The following is a 21,818-nucleotide window of genomic DNA, read 5'->3' on the forward strand; positions in this document are numbered from 1 at the left end:
CCTGACTTATATTTTACAATGTATGTGTGTACCACATATTGCACGCTATACCACAAATGAGTAGTTTTTATAAATGTTAATTTTTAAGAATTATGTATCTATCCTTCATGAACATCTCCCATGCTGTAGTGTGATAGCCTTTTATTCCAGAAATGATCCAGCATAAAGATACAGTGATTTTAACATTTTAGAGATAACTCCAGGAAATTCTTCATTATGAGTATAAAATAAAGCTGTCTGACATTAAAAAAGCAAACATGCCCAGACAACAAACTACAATTACCTCTGGAGAATTGGAGGCAGTTCTGTGCTGTCTTCTAAGTCATCCTCTAACTGGTAGAACAGGAGCCATCTCATTATTGACTCCTTTAAAGAAAAACTTCTATTTACTTCACACACACTTTGTTCTGTTCCCATTTTTACTGCATCTGGAACTGCACAGATGCTAAGTGCCAAAGTCAAACAGCATACTGAAGGGCTATAAACAAATACAAGACAACAGTTAGACACAGCTCTCTGAAGGGCAAAACCCTTGCCTGTGCTGCTTACTTCTGAGCCTGTCATGCTCAGGGCAACACCAGGAACATTTTGTTAACAAAGTCATAAAAGGAACACTACATTTGAGAAAACTCTTGATTAAAAATTTTTGTCTAATAAAAATATACAAAACTACAAAAATGATCATGAATATTGAACAGTTAAAAGAGATTTCAATTTTATGATCTTGTAAAGAAAGTAATCTTTTTTTATTCTCTTTTCATATTTTTTTTCTTTAAAAAAACAAACAAAAAAAAAAAGGCAGGACATGGGGACTCACATCTTTAATCCCAGCACTCGGGAAGCTGAGGCAGACAGATCTCTATAAAGTCAAAGCCAGCTGATTCTAGAGGTGCAGGCTAGACAGGGCTACACAGTAAGATCCTAGCTCAAAAAAATCAAAACAATCTGCCCCCCAAAATTAAAGTGGCCTTAACAAGACTCTGTATCATTAAGTATTGTGAGCCAAACAACAAAAGCACCCCAAACAGAATTTATCTTTTGCTGAAGTAACAAACTATGAAAATGATGAGGGACATACACTAGTGTGCTTATGTAAAATAAAATATAATGCAACTTACCTTGAAGGTTTACAGGCTGAGCCAGTGAATAACTTCCAGAATTCTCTGTCGAGTTCAACTAAACTACCTTGAATAATGGCCCCAAGTAAACCAAAGTTTTCAGTTTGTGTTTGTTCAGAATTTATACCACGAAAAGCAATAGACCAAATTTTAATCCACAGTTTCAATAAATCTGACTTTTGAGAACTTTCTAGGTTTGACTTCTTTCCTTGACATAAGGCAACTTCCGTAAGGCATCGTAACACATATGGAGTGCGTTCTCCCCGCCGCTGTTGAGGTAAAAGCTGGTACAGTATCAGTATTAATGGAGAGAGCTCACAGTTAGGTAAACTGGAAGGATACTTTGATATTAATCGAGTTGTAATCTGTAGCCTGAAAGGGAAAAAAAAAAAAGGATTAATCCCAAATCTTTCAATCCCATTAACAACCTAAAAGAAAACAAATATACAAATAATATCCCTTAGCACCCTAACTAAAGCACCATATTCACTCTTTTCCATAGTGCTTTCAAAATAAAGTAAATGTTGATATTTACTAGGCCTTGCTGCCAATTACAGAAGAAAGAATTACAACTTCTGCTTAGCTATATCTTTATACAAAACCTCAAAGCAACTGTGTCTGATCCTTTGGTACCAAAAAATTCTATATTAGTAAACTAAACTCAAACACTTGTTCTCTGACACCAATTTACTGTTCAGTACAGTGTTCTATGACTGCTCTAGGACAGCAGTTCTCACCCTGTGGGTCTCAGGGTTTACATTATGATTCATAACAACTACAAAACCAGAACTAAGAAATAGCAACAAAAATAATCGTATGGTTGGGGATCACTACATGAGGTTAAGGCGTTGCAGCATTAGGAAGGTTGAGGACCACTGCTCAAGGAACGCTACTCAAAAACAGGAAGGAAGCCTGTATTATTCACTGCAACACATAAAAGCCACTCAGTAATTCTTTTGTTTTCTGAGGCAGGGTTTCTCTGTGTAGTCATGGGTGGCTTTGAACTCTGAGATCCACCTGCCTATGCCTCCTAAGTGCTGGTATCGCCCAGATAGTAATTCTTAACTAAACACATTACGACACTTTAAGGACCTGAAATAGAGCCGGGGAGTAGTGGCGCACCCCTTTAATCCCACCACTCAGGAGGCAGAGGCAGGCGGATCGCTGTGAGTACAAGGCCAGCCTGGTCTACAAAGTGAGTCCAGGACAGGCAAGGCTACACAGAGAAACTCTGTCTCAGGAAAAAAAAAATCTAAAATAGAAGGTGAAAGATTTATATAATCTGAAGAGAAACCAGGAAAAAAAAGCCAATGGAAAGACTCCTACTGATACTGTTACACTCTAGACCTGAGCCTAGCCTAAGCATCAGAGAGGCTTCGTCCAGCAACTGACAGGAGCAGATGCAAAGAACCCACAGCCAAACATCAGGTGAAGCTTAGGTGAGGGGAGGGATAGATCCCTGGGAAGACTGGGAAAGGATTGTGGGAGCCATAGGGGTCAAGGACACCACATGGATGCTTATAAGGGGCTCAGAGAGACTGAAATGGCAATCAATGAGTCTATATGGGTCTGAGCTAGGGCCCTCTGCACAAGTTATAGTCGTGTAATTTACTGTTCTTGTGGGACTCCTAACAGGGGGGGTGGAGTGACCTCTGACTTTTTTTTTTTTTTTTGCCTGCTTTTGGGGCCCTTTCCTCCTACTAGGTTGTCTCATTCAGCCTTGATAGGAGGCTGTGTGCCAGTCACGCTGTAACTTGTTATGCTCTGTTTGGTTCCCTCTGGGAGGCCTGCTCTTTCTGATGGGAACTAGAGGAGGAGAGGATCTGGGGGAGAGGGAGGTGGGAAGAGGAGGAACTGGGAGGAGGGGAGGGAGGGGAAACTACAGTCAGTCAGGATGTACTACATGAGAAAAGAAGAAATTAAAACAAAAGAATTCAAAGTAGAACTGTCAACTACATAAAATAAACTAAGCTTAAGCAGCAACAAATTCTACATAGCTTTTCCTCACAACTCAGTTACATATAAATATTCCAGCAACGTGATGAAATACACACACAAACACACACACACACAAAATCGAAAAACAAAAACCTGTAGGTTTCTTAGTATCTTCAGGCATGCTGCTTAACATTTCTTCCTTTTTTTTTTTTTTTTTTTGGTACAGGGTTTCTCTGTGTAACTTTGGCTGTCCTTGAACTCACAGCCTGCCTCTTTCTAGGACATTTCTAGAGTTGGTCCCTTTCAACAAAGCAAACAGGCCTGCTGGATATAGTTTAATGATCCTTATCAGAGCTAATCTGTGATTTTAGAGTCGTGCACATTTAAATACGAATGAAAATAAAAGAGTTAGGAAAAGAAAATCCCCCCAAAACAAAACCCTACTACTGTGGCAAAGATCAAAATTACTCTGTGATTCCTGAATGTTCTTTAATTCCCTGCTAATCCAAGACTACATGAAGGTAATTTGCACTGGAAAAACTTCTCCTGTTGATGAGGTTTACAACTCAGTGAACCCCTAAGGCAGAAATGTCTGATGGCCTCGCACAGCCCGGCTCTCCTCTGCTGTGTCTACATGTCAAAGCGGCTGCCTTGTCCAGCACAGCAGGTGAGCCTTCAGTGACTATCTCGATACGATATAGCAGCCACACTCCACTTTGCTACACAAATAACAGTTCTAGTCAAGGGAAGCTTTCTGGGGAAAAAAATGACATAAAATGACATTGAATGAGAAAAATACAACATTTTACCAAGGCACAAGATCAAAATCATTCTGTGACTTCTGAAGATAATCTTTTATCACTTCCCAGCCTATTTCTATTTTTCTTTTTTTGCAAGGTACACTGTCATCAGTGGATTCTCTTTGTGTGGTATATGATTGAGAAATCTCCACAGATCTGGTATCTGTGTTAAAAAGCTGAAAAATAAAAAATACATTTATACAATTTCTTCTTAAATGAAAATACAGAGAATCATAATTATTATGTATTAAGTTATCAAAATATATAAACATATTAAGAGGTAAATATTTTGCATAGCAATAATGACATTCTTAGCAAATATTTGCAAGTAGGATACTAGCTTTATTTCCTGGGGACATTTACCAAAACTGCAAGTGGTGTATTTTCAACAGCATTAAAATTTTAATTTACCATTAACAATTAAGAGAGCAAAATTGCTACCGGGATGTCAACCAAATTCGTGGGAAGAAGAGTTTTACTTATGACACACAAGGTAGTACATATGCTGGCGAATGGGTAGACAAATGTGCTGTACCCATATAATTATTTTTCAGTTATAAGAAGGAATAAAATACTGATTTATGGTACCCAATGGAAATATTACACTATGTGAAAGAAGCCAGGCACAAAAGTCCACATACATACAATTCTATTCCTATGAAATGTCCAAGACAGACAAATCATTCACAGATAACAGAAGTAGATTGGTGGTGAAAAGAAACAAATAAATGTAACTGAAAGTTAGTAGTTCTGAAGTTTCTTTTGGGGATGCAAAAGGCTTTGGATAGATTTTCATGATAGTTTCAGAAACAAACCAATGATTATAATTATTGTAAATATTACCAGTGAATTTTGTGCTACATGAATACTAATTTTTTTTTTTTTTTTTTTTTTTTTGAGACAGGTTTCTTTGTGTATCCTTGGATGTCCTGAATCTAGGTCTGTAGACCAAGATGGCCTCGAACTCACACAGATCTGCCTGTCTCTGCTTCCTGAGTGCTGGGATTAAAGGAGTGCCCAACCATTACTTTGTAGAGGAATGCTGAGTGGATGGATCAACTGTCAAGAAAGCACTGTTTAGCCAATCAGCTGGGCAGAAGTTCAGAAATGGAAGGCGGGCTTGCTGGGAGACAAACAGCAAGTTTGGGAGTTGAGGGAGAGATTGTGGACTGGGAGGAAGATGAAGGGGAGAATAGCTGAGGAGCATCTCAGTGGCAAATGCTTGGGGTATATGTATTATATATCAGTTTAGAGTAGTTTGTTTACCATAGTTTAGGAATAGATTTGTATTAGTATAGTTTCTGCCCAGCGTAGAGCTGACAGCCTAAAAGTACACTGTAGACTCTGTGTCTTTATTTAGCAAACTTAGGCCGAACCGATACATTTTAATGTAATATTACTTGGCTAATTTTATTTTATTTTTTTAAATTAGGATACATTTACCTTCCCTGTAGATGACTGTCATCACTAGCTCTAGACACAAGTCCAAATTATCTTTCAATTAAAAGGGTTAATTTCAAATACACATAATGTGAAAAAAATTAGTTATGCATATAGAATAATTTGATAGGCTTCTTGTGATAAGGCAAGGTATAAACGTCCAGCAGAAAGAAAAGTAACAGGAAACTTCAAATGTGACAACACCTACTATACCTGGTGACAGATATCTGCCATCAAGTCAATCAAATTTTCCTTGGCTGCAATATTACGAGACCCTGAAGAATATTTTCCTCTACTTCCGATATGACTTATCTCATTCACCAGCAGGTCATATAAGTTGTACAAGATACTTTTCCATTTCATTGATTCATAAGCACCTGTAACCCAGAAACACAGCGCATTGATATGCAAATTCCATCTGTACTGCCAGCTTTCAAAATGACCCAACTTCTTAGGCCCAACTTCAATATTGGATGCCTAGTTCAATGCCTATCATTGGTCTACTAATGGCCCTTTGGGCAGTATCCTTGAAAACTCTATTTGCTAATGGTTTCTACTTCATAACGAGGTAACTAAATGTCCTCACATATTCTCATGTAAAATCTTCCCTTCTCTAATGTTCGATGATGCTTCCTCTTCTCCCACCTTAGGACCAGCTTCTGTATACTAGTCCTCATAGGGTGCTCTCCAGCTACAGCAGCTTTCTCACCATCAAGTCACACTCCAGTCAATTTAAGTCCCTCTTAAAAATACTGCACTGGAAGGAGGGGCATGGTGGTGCATAGCTTTAATTTTAGTGCTCAGAAGGGGAGAGGCATGCAGATCTCTGTAAGTCTGAGGCCAGCCTGGTCTATAAAGAGAGTTCTGGAAAAACCAGAGCAACCCAGAGAAAGCCTGTCTCGAAAAAGCCAAAATAAATAAATACTGAACTGGAGTCTACAGAATCTGGTAAACATAATCTTCCAACTGTCTGAGCCTCCTGCAATATTATATCTATTAATTCTCACCATCAAGGTACCATTAAAAATAAATAAAATTAGTATGTGTATTTTTCTGGCACCGTCATCATCCTGTTAAAAGTTCAATTCACCATAAATACACATTATATCACCTCTTAACCAGCCTGATTTTTATCCTGTTTAGAACAGAATGAAAGGTGAAAAAAACAAGACTTATGGTAGTTTTATGGGCTATACAAATCTAAATATATACACTAAAAAAGCTCATACATATCCCTACTGAAATAAGAAGTGGCTACAACAGTTATTCTCTATTCCAGCTGTTGTTATTTAATGTACCAGGCCATCTTAACAAAATCATCATTATTACTCAAGATAAACTAGTGTAAAGGCTAGCACAAGCCTAAAGGTAATCAGAGACAAGCCATGCGAGTTCATTTAGGTCAACTGTCATTCAACCCAGTACTTAAAGAAGGAAAAGTAATACTCCTGGGGAAAAAAAGGAATGCAAAACAATCATGGGGAGAAGAGACTCATTACCAGTGTTTTCTTTCTTTTTTGCTCCCCTCAAAAAATGAGATTGGTGTAACAATGAGGCACAAGGTGCAGCCAATGTCCTGCCCCATTCTACCTCAAGTGTCTTTGCAAAGGCTTAAGCACATAGCCCTATTCGAAACTCAATAATTGCCTTGGCTACTTTTAGTTTAGCTATTTTATCTTCTATCAGAAATAAGAAGCACCATGTAGATAAACAAGTTCCTGCTTTCTCTTAAATTCCTTTGCTCTATAGCCTATGGCACTTCTTAATACTGAAGTAGTGATGGATAAATGGCTTCTAGACGAAATGCCTCTTACTTTTTTTCATCATCATACTTTATTGAAGAATGGAAAGGTTTACTGCCACTGATAACTTACTGCCACTATAACTATAACTTACTATAACTATAACTTACTGCCACTGATTCAAATTGTTTTTAAAAATGCATGAAAAACAGTCTCAGACTAATTACACTATTAACCAGAGAAACTTCATTCACCTACAGAACGCTGATGCCATATTTAGGCCTCTTATATTTTAATGAAGCAAATTCAAGCCAGGAAAAATTCTCTTTATACCTTTTTCAGGATCTTTGGCTCCTTGTGGATGATGGATATAGATCTGCACCTGAATTAGTTCAATAATTACTTCTTTTAAAGAATCGTTGAGTCTATGTTGAGTCCAAATATACAGTAAGGTAGGAAGAATGTCATCTCCTAGTTCACACACCCGTTTTCGGGAGTTGACAGCCAAAGTCTTGAGGAAAGTGATAAGGGCTGCTAAGATATGACTTAAGCCGGGAGAGCTCTTCTCTTGTCTGTAACAGAAGATAAAGCCAACTCAGTGTAACAGACACATTCTAAAGAATAAAATCTAATTTTCAAACAGTATCATATCCTGGGTTCAAATCTCCTCAGAAAATAAAAATGAAAAAAAAAACAAACAAACAAAAGCCAACACAACAGTATTAACCAGTAACAAGAACTCTGATTCTCATTTAGGGTGAAGAAACCTGTCCTGTTAAATCTCTCTGCTAGTAAACCACTGTCTAAAAATACACACCGTTTTATTTGTGTACCAACAGGTTATAAAGGCTTTAACATAAAATGGATAATGCCATACAAATGTGCACTGATGCTTCTAAAATATTTAACTATTTTATTCTTGACATACTACATCTATAATGGAGAAAAAGAAATTATAGTACTTAAGTGATAGCCAACTTTCCTTGTTATCAGATGAGAAAAACCCCAGAGCTCACACTGAGTGTCATTTGGTGTTCACAAATTAAGGAAATTTGGATCTGGCTGATCCCTTGAGAAACTACTGGTTCTATTATGAGTCAACGGTTCCTTTGTAAAGACAGTACTTTACACTCGCCCAATGCAGTGAGTTAGCTTTTCTCCAAACTGTTGACAACATTTGCCATTTTCTTATTTTTAGTAGCAAAGCTCTTTTAACTACAGTTCCACTTTACCTCACTGTGGTTGGGCTTGCATATCTCTGATAGCTAATGAGGTGAACTCGTTCTTCACAAATTAACTGACTGCATAATTATTCCACTTTCCCCATCTACGTCTCATGATGCAGACCAAGGTGGCCATAAACTCACAATCACCCTATTTCAGGGTATGGGAACTACAAAAGCACACCACTACACCCAGTCCTTCGCCTATTTTTTTTTTTCCATAAAGGAATTTAAAACTTTTTAATTAACACACTGATTTTTATCAATTCTTTGAGAATTTCATACAGTGCACCTTGATCAAATTCATCCTCCATCCATCTTCCCAAGTAACATGATTTGTGTTACTGAGTTTCATAAAAGTGTTCTGTAATCTGGACCCTAAGTCTCTAGTGAGAACAGCAGTGTGCAAAGCCTCTCCCGTTTATTTACAAAGCTGCCTCTTCACTCTGCGCAGCACTTCCTTTCTGTGAAGAAGCTGCAGTTTATATAATCCCATTTGTCTTTTTTTGTTTTGGAGGCTTACTCCAAAAGATTACTGCTTTTATCCTTTAAAAAATTAGTGTGTGTGTGTGTGCATGCAGGTACACTCATGCATGCATGCGGAGGCCTGAAGGTGGATGTGGGGCCCCTAACTTCTCTCCACACTATTCCCTTGGAACAGGGTCTCCTACTCCACCTGATACTAAGCAAACCCCAATAACTCTCAGTTCTGTTTTCAACACCAACTGAGAGTGTTGGTACTGAGAGTTTGCCTAGGGAAGCTGGCCGCAGCCACCGTGGGCTGCAAGTTTGGGAACCGGACGCAAATACGGCATGTGATCCTACAGCTTGTCACCCTTTGAGCAGCACACGTTCCCTAACTGCTTCAGCAAAGGCACCCAATGTGCTGCGTGGCGCCATTTGTGGTGTTTTCTCTGATCTACATATGGGGGAACTAGGGTTTGAGCAGTCCAAGAGGAAGAATCCAGTCACACAGGCAAACGACAAGTGAGCAGCACACATCTGGATGACGGTCTCCTCCCTTCAGCCTGTTCTATGGAAGAGGAGCCTACACTGTAGTGTCTTGAAGACAATAAACTACTTATGGGCTTTCCTTTTGGGCTTAAAAAGAAAGTTTGCCCAGTTACACTGAGTTATTTATTTGATCTGGCTGCTAAAGATCCAAACTCAGGTCCTCTTGCTTGCACACGCACTGTTTGTCCCACTAAGTCATCTGCTCAGCTCCTTATATCAAAGTCTTAAACTGTTTCATCTGTTTGCTTTCCTCAAGTGTCTGTCTAAGCTGCAAATCTTTGGTCTGTTTTATGGGTTTTTTGGGTTTTTTTTTTTTTTTTTTTTAAGTTTTGGTTTTAGTTTTTCATATAGGATGGGAAATAGGGATCAAGTTGCATATAAAAATGAAGTATCACAGTGAAACATTGGAATACCTATAGTATTATGCACTAATGAAAACTTAATATTCAAGAAAATAAAAATATCCCAATTTGATGGTTACATACTGTATACCTATACTGAATAATCACATTTCACACCACAAATTTGAGCATCTGAGTGAGAAAGCACTGTTGAAAGGTAGCATACTTAGTACTTAAACCTACAACATGTTCATGGCAAGAAGAGCTAATGTAGTTTGGTACAAAAGGAAACAAAGTGACTAGATTACCTTGCAGACTGAATAGCCTTGGAAAAAAAATCCAGAAACTTTGAAGGTAATCCATTCGTCTGTGAACAACAGCCTCTGGTGACAGCATGAATTATTCTAGCCACTAAGACTCTATTAATGTCTTGTGATGGTTTGAGATACAGCCTGAAGTACACAGAAAACAATTCTAAAAATTGGAAAAAAAATATTAGCTAAGTATTTGAAAAATCAAGTATGTTCAACATCACAATTCTGTTTAAATATGACATGATTCTCCATTGATAAAAGTATTAAATGATAACCTTGAGTTTAACAGAGTCCATCAATGTTTACATAACATCCTTGAACTAGGAACATGGGTAGTGCAGTGTGAGGGTGTCTGTTTGAACAGCCAGACCTTAGGTAAGCTGCCTCACTTCTCTGTGCCTAGGCTTTTATCTACCACTAACGAAGTCATGACTGAGTGTTGGGTCCTATCAATGCTGCTTTTTAAGATAGGTCTAGAAAGTACTGCCCTTCACAAATGGCTTCATAGTTCACTCTGCTTGTAACATAACAAAGAGCATGACGGTTTCATGAATTTTAGTCAAGGACTTGAGAGTCTTGCTTCCTCACAGGACTTACAGGCAGCAGACTACTCCCATCTTTGCGATAGTTCCCCAACCTCAGCAGCATCATGAAGAGAGATGTAGACCCAAGTGAAAACAACAGCCCTTTTATAAATAAGGAGGCTAAAAGTAAAAGCATCGTTTGTGTGAAAGAAGCCAATGATCCTACCTCCCAGGTTATTCACCATACAATACATTCTTGAAGAATGTAGACTAAAACCAGAAGTCAGTATCGCTACACCAGACACATGCAGAAAGTAAAATCTATTGAGAATTAAACTCGTGGCTTAATACTTTATTCCCATTAGTAGATAAAGAAACATCAGTCTAAAAGAAAAGGGGGGCGGTGGATATCAAGTATTTGTATCTTCCTTTTCAATCACTTATGTCATGATTCTGCAGAAATAGATAAATGGCCTAAATTGGGTATCAAACAAGATATAAGGCCAATACTCAAACATTTTAAGAAATTAATTCTTAATCATACTATGTAATAAGAGTTCATAAAATTATACCAATTATGTCAACATCTTTTCAGTGCAAGAAATACCTACACAACGGTAAAGATGTTCATGAACACATACTGAAGAGGAGGAATCCTTTTCAACAATTTTCTTTTATTGACAGATAAGGCAAGATGAAATAGGAAAAGCCAACACTACAATAGCTTCTCATTAAAGCAGACTTCAAGGCACGTGTTACTGGAGAGAAACGACCTATAATTTCACAGACTCCATCATACTCCCTAGAGAGAGGCTATAAAAGATGGCACAAGACACTTCAAGAAGTCTCAGAAAAGTAGAACCCTGCTTCTTAAAAACTGGTGCAATACATGCATACAGATGTGTGTACTTTCTTCATGAGTACTAAAATTACATATGAGAAAAATGTTTCTTGAGTTGAAAAGTAGAAACTCAAATATCAAATGTAAATTTCTTGAGACATTATACATGAAGAACCCTGTCACTTGCCAACGGTAGTGAATGGTATAAGCCACTCAGATCTGGATGTGTTTTGTTTAGTGGCCCTGACTGCGATACAATGCTGAAATGCTGTAGAAACAGGCGTGACTCTGGTGAGGCCTCAACTGTGGCTGAAGTACTTGTGTGATCAGTGACTTGGGGTCAGAGTTTAATTACAACTCTCTCAAGTGTTAAAACAAGAATACCAGGAATAAAAAACAATTTGGTATCGTAGCACTGGAAATAAAAATTTACAAAAACAGCACTTTGCATGTCTAGTAAGTCAATCATAAAAGATATTCTAGTGTATTTGATTTTTCATTACCTCTTCAGTTATCTAATGCAATAAATACTTTTGCACTTCATTTCTGTGAATTTAAGGTATCCACCACGGGGCAGGAGAGATGGTGAAGTAGCTAAGAGCACTGACTGCTCCAGAGACCCGGATTCAATTACCAGCACCCACATGGCAGCTTACAACTGTCTGGAACTCCAAGATCTGACACACTCACACAGACATACATGCAGGCAAAACACCAATGGACATAAAATAAAAATAAATATTAAAAAAAAAAAAAAGGCATCTACCGCATTCTTTTGAACTAAGAACTCTTGCTTTCAACTTCTGTGACATTTCTCTATTGGTTTTCTCCTTTATTTATGGTTCACTTGAGGTACCACTGTTCTGTGCACACATTGTACACAAGCATAAATATAACAAATGGCATTGTGATTTTTTTTTTATTAATTTATTCTTGTTACATCTCAATGGTTATCCCATCCCTTGTATCCTCCCATTTTCCCCTTTCTTCCCCTCCCCTATGACTGTTCCTGAGGGGGACTTCCTCCCCCTGTATACGCTCATAGGGTATCAAGTCTCTTCTTGGCTACCTGCTGTCCTTCCTCTGAGTGCCACCAGGTCTCCCCCTCCAGGGGACATGGTCAAATGTGAGGCACCAGAGTACGTGAGAAAGTCATATCCCACTCTCCACTCAGCTGTGGAGAATGTTCTGACCATTGGCTAGATCTGGGTAGGGGTTTAAAGTTTACCGCCTGTATTGTCCTTGGCTGGTGCCTTAGTTTGAGTGGGACCCCTGGGCCCAAAGGCATTGTCATTTTTAATTGACTTTTTTTAAAGTTATGACTGCTGAATAGGTAAAAACAGAGCAGTAATCTTTGAAATCTGTAATTCCAGTTCTACTGGTAAACACCTACTATAAACAATGTGACTTAATAATTTTAAAAGTGCATAATAAGGAGCTGGAGAGATGGCTCAACGGTTAAGAGTACCATCTGCTCTTCCAGAGGTCCTGAGTTCAATTCCCGGTAACCACATGGTGGCTCACAATCTTATAATGACATCTGGTGCCCTCTTCTGGCTCACTGGACACATGTAGGCACACTATCATATACAAAATAAATAACCTTTTTAAAAAGTTACTTAATAAATGAAAATTAAGACATAAGCAAGGTAGGAGGATTGCAAGCTCAAGCCAGAACAGGATACATAGCAAGATGTTATCTTAAAAAGGAAGATAATTGAGGATCTGAAACTGTCAGTTGATTATGTTAAAAGTATGAGTCACGTTGGGATATAGACTGCTTTTACTGTTGAAATTTCACTTGGTAAGAAAAAAAAAAATCATCAGGCTTCAAAACATACCTAGCCACTGTTGCTGAGATATTTCACACCAGTATTTTCTCACGGAAAGAATGTCCTTAAGTAGTATGTTGCTACAGTCAGCTCCATAAGTTATACCATGAGATGAATCTTTCACTGTCTCCATGACATAATTCAAGAGGTCTTGACATTTTAGCCTGGGTGCTCCTATTTAAAATTAAAATGAAAAAGTGAAAATGCATAGATCTTAAAAACAAGGAATCCTTGGAGTGGCATTAAGATCAAAATCTGTGCTATAGTAACTTCTGAAGCAGCTGCGTGTAGTACATAATTTACTTACTTTTATTTGCACATTTGATGAAGTATCTGACCAGGCTGCTGATCTCTTGCATCTTTTTCTGTCTGGAGGTTTGTGTGGAGGCTGACACATTTGATTTTGCTGTTCTCAGACATTCTGTTTCTTTTTGGATATACTTCTGCAAAAACCTTCAAGAAAAAGCCATATCCTCATTAGTGCTTGTAATTTTATCATTTCAAAAACTCCTATATATCTTCCACAAAAGCATCATTTAAACCACACTGTTGTGCCGGCCAAATGAAACAATCTCTTTTCCAAAGTCGCCTTGCCTGCAAAGCTCTTGATCTGTAACCTGTGTAGTTTTCTGTAACTTAGCTGCTTGCTCAGAATGCTGCTGAGGATGATCAGTGCTCCTTACATTATGAGCTGCATTGCTGCATTTCTAGTCTTTAAATGAAGGCTGCCCAGCAGACACTGAAGGCTGGCCAGGATGGATGCAAATCTCGCCTATCTAATCAGCTTATAAAAAGAGATAATCACTGTATCTATAATGCTGAAAATAAGCTGAATGCTCAAAGAGAAAAGCATGCATTTTTTCATGTCATATGCATTTAGAATGTTAAACAGTTTACTATCAAACTTATCACCTGGGCAGTGGTGGTGCACATCTTTAATCCCAGCACTCAAGAGGTCACCCTGGTCTACAGAATTCAGGACAGCAATCCCTACACAGAGAAACCCTGTCTTCAAAAACCAACCCACACTCGGGCCCAAAAATTTATCTGTAGATATGCTAAGACAACTCAATAATGTATACTGCAATTATTTATTTTTCTTATTTGGTTTTTTGGATTTTTTTGGTTTTTCAAGACAGTGTTTCTGTTACACAGGGCCCTGGCTGCCCTGGACTCTCTTTATAGACCAGACTGACCTCAAATTCAAGAGATCCTCCTGCCTCTGCCTCCCAAGTGCTAGGATTACAGGCCTACACCACCATGGCTATTTTGCTTATTTGTAATGAACTGAAGGCATTATCTTCCTCTTTCAATTTCCCAAGAGCGACGATTACAGGTGTATGCCACCATACCAGCTTCAGATTTAATACTTTTAGTAGTCCATACAAACTTAAAAAATGTTTGGGGGGCATGAAGAGATGGCTCAGTGGATAAGGGTCCTTCCTCACTGCTCCTCCGAAGTTCCAGTGTTCAGTTGCCAGCACCCATTCCAGGCAGCTTACAACCTCCTATAACTCTAGCTTAAGGATATCCAATGCCCACTGTTGGACTCCTAGAAACCTGCCTGCACACACTTGACAAAGACATCCACCCACACATCCACACCCATATGCACACATATACACAAAAAAATACTTTTATATTTTCCCCCAAAAGTCTTATAATATCTGTTCCAAGAAGACTGGGCACAGTGGCGCACGCCTTTAATGCCAGCACTCGGGAGGCAGAGGCAGGCAGATCACTGTGAGTTTGAAAGCCAGCTACAAAGTGAGTCCAGGACAGCCAAGGGTAACACAGAGAAATACTGTCTCGAAAAACTAAAAAAAAAAAAAAAAAAAAAAATCTGTTCCAAGTAATAAATGAACTTATGGTTGAAAATGAAGTTTCAATATAAAAACTATCAACTCTGCCACAAAAAAAGTTTTTAAAACTCCTTTAATCTGAAAGCATGCCAATATTTATCTTACTCGCTTTAGTATAATTTAACACATGTCAGTTATAATCAAAATGATAATGATATATTATAATTTTTGTTACTGCTGTTGTTCTTTGAGACAGGGTCCCTCTGTTAACCCTGGCTGTAACCCTGGAAACTTGTAGGCCAGGTGTACCTAGAATTCAGAGCCTTGCCTGCCTCTGCCTCCCGAGTACTGGGATTAAAAACATGTGCCACCACAGCCCAGCTACTGTAACTTACTTATAAATCTAATTTGAAACAAATCCTTACAAACTAATCAAAATGAACAGAATTCTTCATCTTCTGTTTTGTTTGAGACAGTCTCACTATACAGACCAGGTAAGACTGGAACTTACTATGAAAACTAGGCTGGCCTGGAACTTATGAACCCCCTGCCTCAGCCTAGAGCAAGCAGTACAGGAATCCCAGCCTCTTTCTTGATCTTACCTGACATATGTCTAAAGCAAAGACATTTTGCTGGAAAAAAAAAAAAAGATGTAAAACTTTCAATGCTCTATATGAACTCTTAAAACTATCCTGTAGGTAATTGTCAACTTCCTATACAGTACACAGTGATATACAATGAACAAAATTAAACAATATAATGGCATCACAAAACAGAAAAAAGAAAGTAAAGCATTCAAAGTGGATACCTGAAAACAGCATCCCAATTCAAATATTTTCCTTGTTTGGAATCTGAATGCCTATCTAAATTTTGAACTGTTTCAGGATCCTGAATCAGGCGCTTAAATTTCTCCACTTCTTTCTGAAAATGAAGAACAAATATAATAATAACATATTATGTTACCTATCACCCTTTTTTTTAAAATAGGCATTGTTGTTTGCATGCATATGTGAGGGGGTGTCAGATCCCCTGGAACTGGAGTTACAGACAGTTGTGAGCTGCCGTGTCAGTGCTGGGAATTGAACCGGCGTCCTCTGGAAGAGCAGCCAGTGAGTGCTCTTAACTGCTGAGCCATCTCTCCAGCCCCCTCCCACATTTTTTTTTTCAAGAAAAACAACTTCAAATAGCATGTTACCCTTCGTTCTGTGGCTCTATCATGTTCTAACTGCCGGCAGCAAATGAGCAGATCATTAAGTGCTAGACTCATGGTTTAAGATTTCGGAGCTTACATTCCCACCTGTTAAAAAAAAGTAAACACACACAATTACCTTCATTTATCTTTTGGTGCTGAGGACTGCCTTACTACCTTAAGCATACTAAACATTTAAACATAATAAAACATCTAAACATACTAAACATTTCAAGTACAGTAAGCTGCACTTTAAATCTATATGCAACTATTTTAGACATTAGCTATACATTTAACCCTAACTACTGAACATCCAGGGGCACACGGGATCAAAGACACAACACTTTCTCTTAACATTTCTATAGAGCATTTTCCTAAAAATACATCAAAATCATGCTCTAATTCTCAAATGTGGGCTCTGCATAGCAGGATAAAGTATTCTTTGGGAAAATAAGAAAAAAGAAACAGTTCACCGTTATCTCTATTAAAAATAAAGCATTCATCGAAATCAGCCAATAATATGAGTTTCACATCTACAGTGTATCAGATTAGGCATGTTAGGGACAGCTAGAAAATAAGAGGACTCTACTGATACAAAGCCTACCCTCTTGGGAAACATCTGGGGAGACTGATGGCGATAAAAGTACTAATGCACAGTTCCAAACTGTAATATATGCCTCAAAGGAAATAAAAATACAGTAGGAGAGAGAGAGAAAGAAAGAAAAGAAGAGAGTGTGAAAGCACTCTGTGTGTAATCCTACAACCAAGGAGAGGGTGAGAAAGGAGCGTCTACAGTTTAAGGTCTCCCTCCGTGAGAGCAATGCCAAATTGACAGAAGCTCATGTTAAAAAAAAAAAAAAAATTACAGGTTTGTTATTTTAGATAGACTGGCATGAACATGTTCAAAGGAGGTCTAAGTGAACTCAAGATCTGAAGGAGCTGGCGCCGACTACAGGAAGAACTCAAGGATGAACATTTTAGGGAAGGAGACTGGAGGAGCCAAAAGGCCCCGAAACAGAACTGAAAGCAGCCAGACTTGTGCTAGCTTTCACAGCACAGACACTAGACTGGAACAACTGTACAGAGATAACGCACAAATTTGTGAAATGTACCAGGTTAGAAACACAAACACAACTGGCAGTGAAATGGTGGCCCACGCCTTTAATCCCAGCACTCAGGAGGCAGAGGCAGGTGGATTTCTGAGTCAGAGGCCAGCCTGGTCTACAGAGTGAGTTCCAGGACCACCAGGGCTACACAGAGAAACCCTTTATCAAAAACAAACAAAAAACAAACCATTGAGTAGCTATTAAAGCAGATAACATAAGACTCAGCTCTCAGCATTTAGCTGAAAAAGCTCCCTAAACAAAAGCCCCTGAATAGATCGAATCTGCCTCTTGAGAGTTCAATCAAGTTTATATGTTTACAAAATTGACAATAATTATATCTCATCTTCCCAGAAATAACCTCCTTCTGGCATGCCATTCTGGACTAGCGGTAAAGAGCCTGGGGCTCAGCCGGGTATGGCAGCACTACAATCCCAGGCCTGGGGGAGGCTCAGGCAGCAGAACTGTATCTTTAAATGGCAAGCCTGGGTTGGAAACCGGTGGGCTCTATAGTCAGGCTGTATTGTTCCAATTCAGGTCCATCCAATTAACAGTTAACCCAACCTAGAACATGTTGGCTAATCCCTCAAACCTGTTATCTCAATGCTAAACCTTCCTCAAGGAGTTAGTTGATGTTTGTTCTCTCTCTCTCCTCTCTCTCTCTCAGAGGAAATGTTCAGTATAGCTGTCATCCTATTACTGCTTTCCTCATGTTTGCTTTATAAATCTATTTTGATGGTTCTTTTTCCACTTTTTCCTGCTCTCACCCTTTCCTATGGCTTCAAAAACACTGCAAGTTCCCAATATCTGTATTACTCAATAACAAAGCTCGCTTTGGGAGCTTCGGGAACCTTCTACATTTTGTGTCTTTCCATGCGTTTCCTTCTGTCGGAAAGGTCTGCTACTGTCTCGCAGAACACAGAACAATTTACACCTGGCCAAGGCCTAGCAGCAAATTTTATTCTTTCAGGCTCAATTTCCTCGGCTAACACAGTAGTCTTCTATCATCGCTTTGAAAAGTAGCTAAGGCGCTGGAGAGATGGCTCAGAGGTTAAGAGCACTAACTGCTCTTCCAGAGGTCCTGAGCTCCATTCCCAGCAACCACATGGTGGCTCACAACCATCTATAGTGTGATCTGTTGCCCTCTTCTGGCCTGCAAGTGGGCAGGCAGGCAGAACACTCTATAAATAATAATAAATAAATCGTAAAAAGAAAAAGAAAAAAGAAAAAAAAGAAAGAAAGAAAGAAACGTAGCTAATTATCTGTACCAGGTGGTGGCGAGGAGACAGCAGTTAAAACACTCTAATGAGCTCTTAGGGGTCGCTACTTACCTTCTTAAAGCAGCACAGGTCATACACATGCTAAGAATTCGAATTCTGAGGCTGTGATTTCCGAGCCCTTGCTCTTACGAACTTACTCTTTATTTTCGAACCTGTAGCTTAAATATAAAGGAATGGTCTGGGACTAATGTACGAGATTACTCTACTAGGATAGATCAGAACCCTAAGGTGACAGGAAAGAGAGAGGCGCAAAGGGGGAAGTTTCAGGCTCATTTCACCCCGGTTTCGCGGCGAGAGGGAGAGGATGCAAAGATGGGGTGAGAGGCGTCTAGGGCCATACCAAAGCCGAGGAAAGATGGGCATTCGTTCGGCGCTCCTACCGTTGCACGCTGCCTGCCAATGCAAACCCAGGTCGCTTCGCCTTTTCCCGCGTGCACGGGGCCCGCAGCTGGTTTTCCACGCACGCCGTCCCTCTTCCGGTTCAAAAGCGCCCAGCTGGTACCGCTAGGCTGCACCAAAGGAAGAAGACTGGCAGCGTCGCTGGACGGTCTGCGCCTGCGCCTGCGCCTAGGCATCACGCGTTTTCCCCCAACTCAAAACATTCCCCGGGGTGTGAGGAAACGCGCCTGCGCGCGGCTTACCAATGGCGAACGACCTCGCTCAAGGCAACTCCGCCCAGGGAGTTGATGCTCCTCCAGCAAGCCACCCGGGGAGGTCCTCTCAGGCCTCAACCCTTCCCGGACGGAAATGACGATCGTTCCGAGGGGGAACGGAGGCGGGTTTCATTTCGGCGCCTTTCTGTCTCCGGCGGAAGCGATTGGTTGATGTGGAACGAAAGAGGCGGGACAAATTGCCGCGGGTTCAGTACGGCCAGTGGAACCGGGAGATGCGGCGGCGCCGGGGCAGCAGCGGCGTCTGCTCTGAGTCGAGTCTCGTCCCTTCAGGCGGCTCCCTGTGCAGCTCGGATCATGCTGTTACCCTCGGATGTAGCCAGGCTGGTATTGGGTAAGCGGCGGCCCAGGAGGGTGGGTGATCGGAGCGGGCTGAGAGGACGGAAAGCCTGGAGGGAGTGGAGGGGGGGGAGGGGAAGAGGAGGGCTGCTCCGGGGTGGGGAAGCTTTGAGGGGTCCGTCCCCTCGCGTCCAAGTTCTCGCCGGCTCGGTCCCTCGGAGGCTCGTTTGGAGCTCCTCGGTGTGGGGATGCCCCCTCTCCCAGTGCTGCGTGATGGGGGACCGGCCGGAGGGAGAAGGAAGCACCTGGGGCCTGGATTCCCAGGCAGAGCCGGGCCCCCGGGGACACCTGGAAGAGTGTCGTCGTCTGCGGGGGGGACGGGGTTGCGTGTGTGCCCCTCTCTCTCATGCTTTCCCCTTGTCAGAGCTGGGACGGGAAAACGCTCGCCCCGGCCGCCCAGCTTGGTGGAAAGACATTTCCCGATGATACACCCTTACAGCCCGACGTTCTGAGCACTGGGAATCTGGGGACGCAGGGGGCGATGATGTCCCACACAACCTTGCCACGGGCCACCCAGCGTAGAGGCTTGAAACGCCGGTTGCATATTTCAGAACGGCAGCTCCTTCGTGCCCTGGAGCAAATACCACCACCGCCTTCTCGTTGCACACGTTCTGGCCCTGGGGTTTCCTCCATTTTTGAAAAGGGCTAGTTCGTTGACCACTGGTCGGTCGGGGAATATTGTCTATGTGAAGGACAGTTTTCGTTGTTTTGTCCTTGGAAAGAAGAAAAGGAAATGTGCTGCGGGGAACAAGAGCCCCCTCAGGCTCAAAACTGGGCAGTGACTTTGAAACATGGTTTGCGACATCTCTAGAAAAAAATGGTAAAAGTGTGATGAATCCTTCCGTAGTTTCCACAACAGTTACTATAAATTTGCTTTGTGCCCAGTCCTGTCCATATTGGCAAGAAATATTAAGGAGCCCTAAATGGTCCCACTGTCCGTTTTTGGAGAAATTTAAACACCAAAACTAATGTTTTGAATGTTTAATTTTTTTCTACTTCATCAGAATTGAGTGGTTAGCCTAAATTTATACCTGTGATTTTCAAAGTTAGCTATCTTGTAATTATTAAATTTATTAGGCTCATACAAAAATTGGTGAACGGTAGACGCACAGTATGTATTAATAAAACTTTCTGTGCACACTGTTTAGGTAAGAATTGCGACTTGTAGCACTCTGGCGATCTAAATAAAATTCCATGATCATAGTGTTAAAAATGGTTTCTCAAGCCTGGCAGTATAAACAATGTAAAGTGGATAGTTAGGAGCAGTTTCCTGTGTTCAGGTTTTATGGGATGTTAACAGCAACCCTGATTTCTCTCCCCTAGACACCAGTAGGACCTCCTTCCTCAACCATTCCCAGATGTAAGAGGGGTGGGGAATGGAAGAGAGAGCCTCTACACACTGTCAGCGTGTCCCCTGAAGAGAAAGTCCTGCCTCATTAAGAAAACCTTAAGGAAGTGACAGGGGTATTCTAATTGGAGCAGTTATGTTTCTCTCCCAATTAACAAGCTATAACTTTTGTTTCTTGGTGCTTCTCATCCTTAAAATCATCTTTGCTATTCAGACTCCCATTTTCAATTCCATGAATTCTAGCATGCCTCCCACTCTGCATGTTTTTCCGTGTGCTCTACTTGGTTACTCTTTTGGGTGGGGGGTGGGGTTGAGACAGGGTTTCTCAGCTGTCCTGGAACTAGGTCGGTAGACCAGGCCTACTGAGAATTTACAGAGATCCGCTTGCCTCTGCCTCCGCCTCCCAAGTGCTGGGATTAAAGGCATACGCCACCGCGCCCAGCTTCGTGCTTACTTTTTGTAAATCTTGCTGAAGCGTTCAGATCCCACCACATGTTCTAAATAGTCGACCACTTTTGAGCTTTGCAACAAAAAAGCCTTCGTACTGCTCTCAATTCTGTGATTTGGTAGTCTCTTTTGTATATAGGTATGTGTGTATCTAAAAGTCTTCTCTTGTACTTCTTTACCATCTGTAGCTCCTCTCTCTTGAGCACCTCTTAGGGTGCTTTTTTGACATTTTCCAAACACTGCCAGTTTTTAAGCATAAGGAGAAAAGTAATTTTTCTTCACTTAGCATTCAACTCTTTGTTTGTTTGTTTGTTTTTTACATTTTAACACCAGGACATTTTCTGAACCCCATCTCACATTGTCCAGTGCCCTATGTCAAACTGCTTTACTAATTCACTTTCCTCTGACTCTTAGGCTTACCGCACTCCGGGTCCTCACCTAACTGCGTTCAGCTATGGCCAGCTGTTTATTGCCTGGATGGAATTTTTCAAAATATTCAAAAAGTCATCAGT

At 40.5% G+C, this 21,818-nt stretch overlaps 2 protein-coding genes across 2 annotated transcripts in view; one reads left to right on the plus strand and one right to left on the minus strand.

Moving 5' to 3' along the window:
* Atm (ATM serine/threonine kinase) overlaps nucleotides 1-19,065 on the minus strand; it is a 97,672-nt gene extending 78,607 nt beyond the window's left edge. The window contains exons 1-11 of the mRNA XM_051156467.1: nucleotides 18,882-19,065; nucleotides 16,125-16,226; nucleotides 15,738-15,850; nucleotides 13,435-13,580; nucleotides 13,137-13,301; nucleotides 9,925-10,090; nucleotides 7,372-7,610; nucleotides 5,510-5,673; nucleotides 3,866-4,032; nucleotides 1,119-1,490; nucleotides 284-478 (exon numbers count right to left, since the gene is read on the minus strand). Of these exons, the coding sequence (XP_051012424.1) occupies nucleotides 284-478; nucleotides 1,119-1,490; nucleotides 3,866-4,032; nucleotides 5,510-5,673; nucleotides 7,372-7,610; nucleotides 9,925-10,090; nucleotides 13,137-13,301; nucleotides 13,435-13,580; nucleotides 15,738-15,850; nucleotides 16,125-16,196 (1,799 nt within the window). The 5' untranslated portion in view covers nucleotides 16,197-16,226; nucleotides 18,882-19,065. The remainder of the gene's footprint in view (nucleotides 1-283; nucleotides 479-1,118; nucleotides 1,491-3,865; nucleotides 4,033-5,509; nucleotides 5,674-7,371; nucleotides 7,611-9,924; nucleotides 10,091-13,136; nucleotides 13,302-13,434; nucleotides 13,581-15,737; nucleotides 15,851-16,124; nucleotides 16,227-18,881) is intronic.
* A 237-nt stretch (nucleotides 19,066-19,302) lies between these two features.
* LOC127198475 (protein NPAT) overlaps nucleotides 19,303-21,818 on the plus strand; it is a 40,861-nt gene continuing 38,345 nt past the window's right edge. Inside the window, exon 1 of the mRNA XM_051156453.1 lies at nucleotides 19,303-19,506. Coding sequence (XP_051012410.1) covers nucleotides 19,326-19,506 — 181 coding nt within the window. The 5' untranslated portion in view covers nucleotides 19,303-19,325. The remainder of the gene's footprint in view (nucleotides 19,507-21,818) is intronic.

This window comes from Acomys russatus, chromosome 14, assembly GCF_903995435.1.
Source record: "Acomys russatus chromosome 14, mAcoRus1.1, whole genome shotgun sequence".
NCBI classification, from domain to species: Eukaryota; Metazoa; Chordata; class Mammalia; order Rodentia; family Muridae; genus Acomys; species Acomys russatus.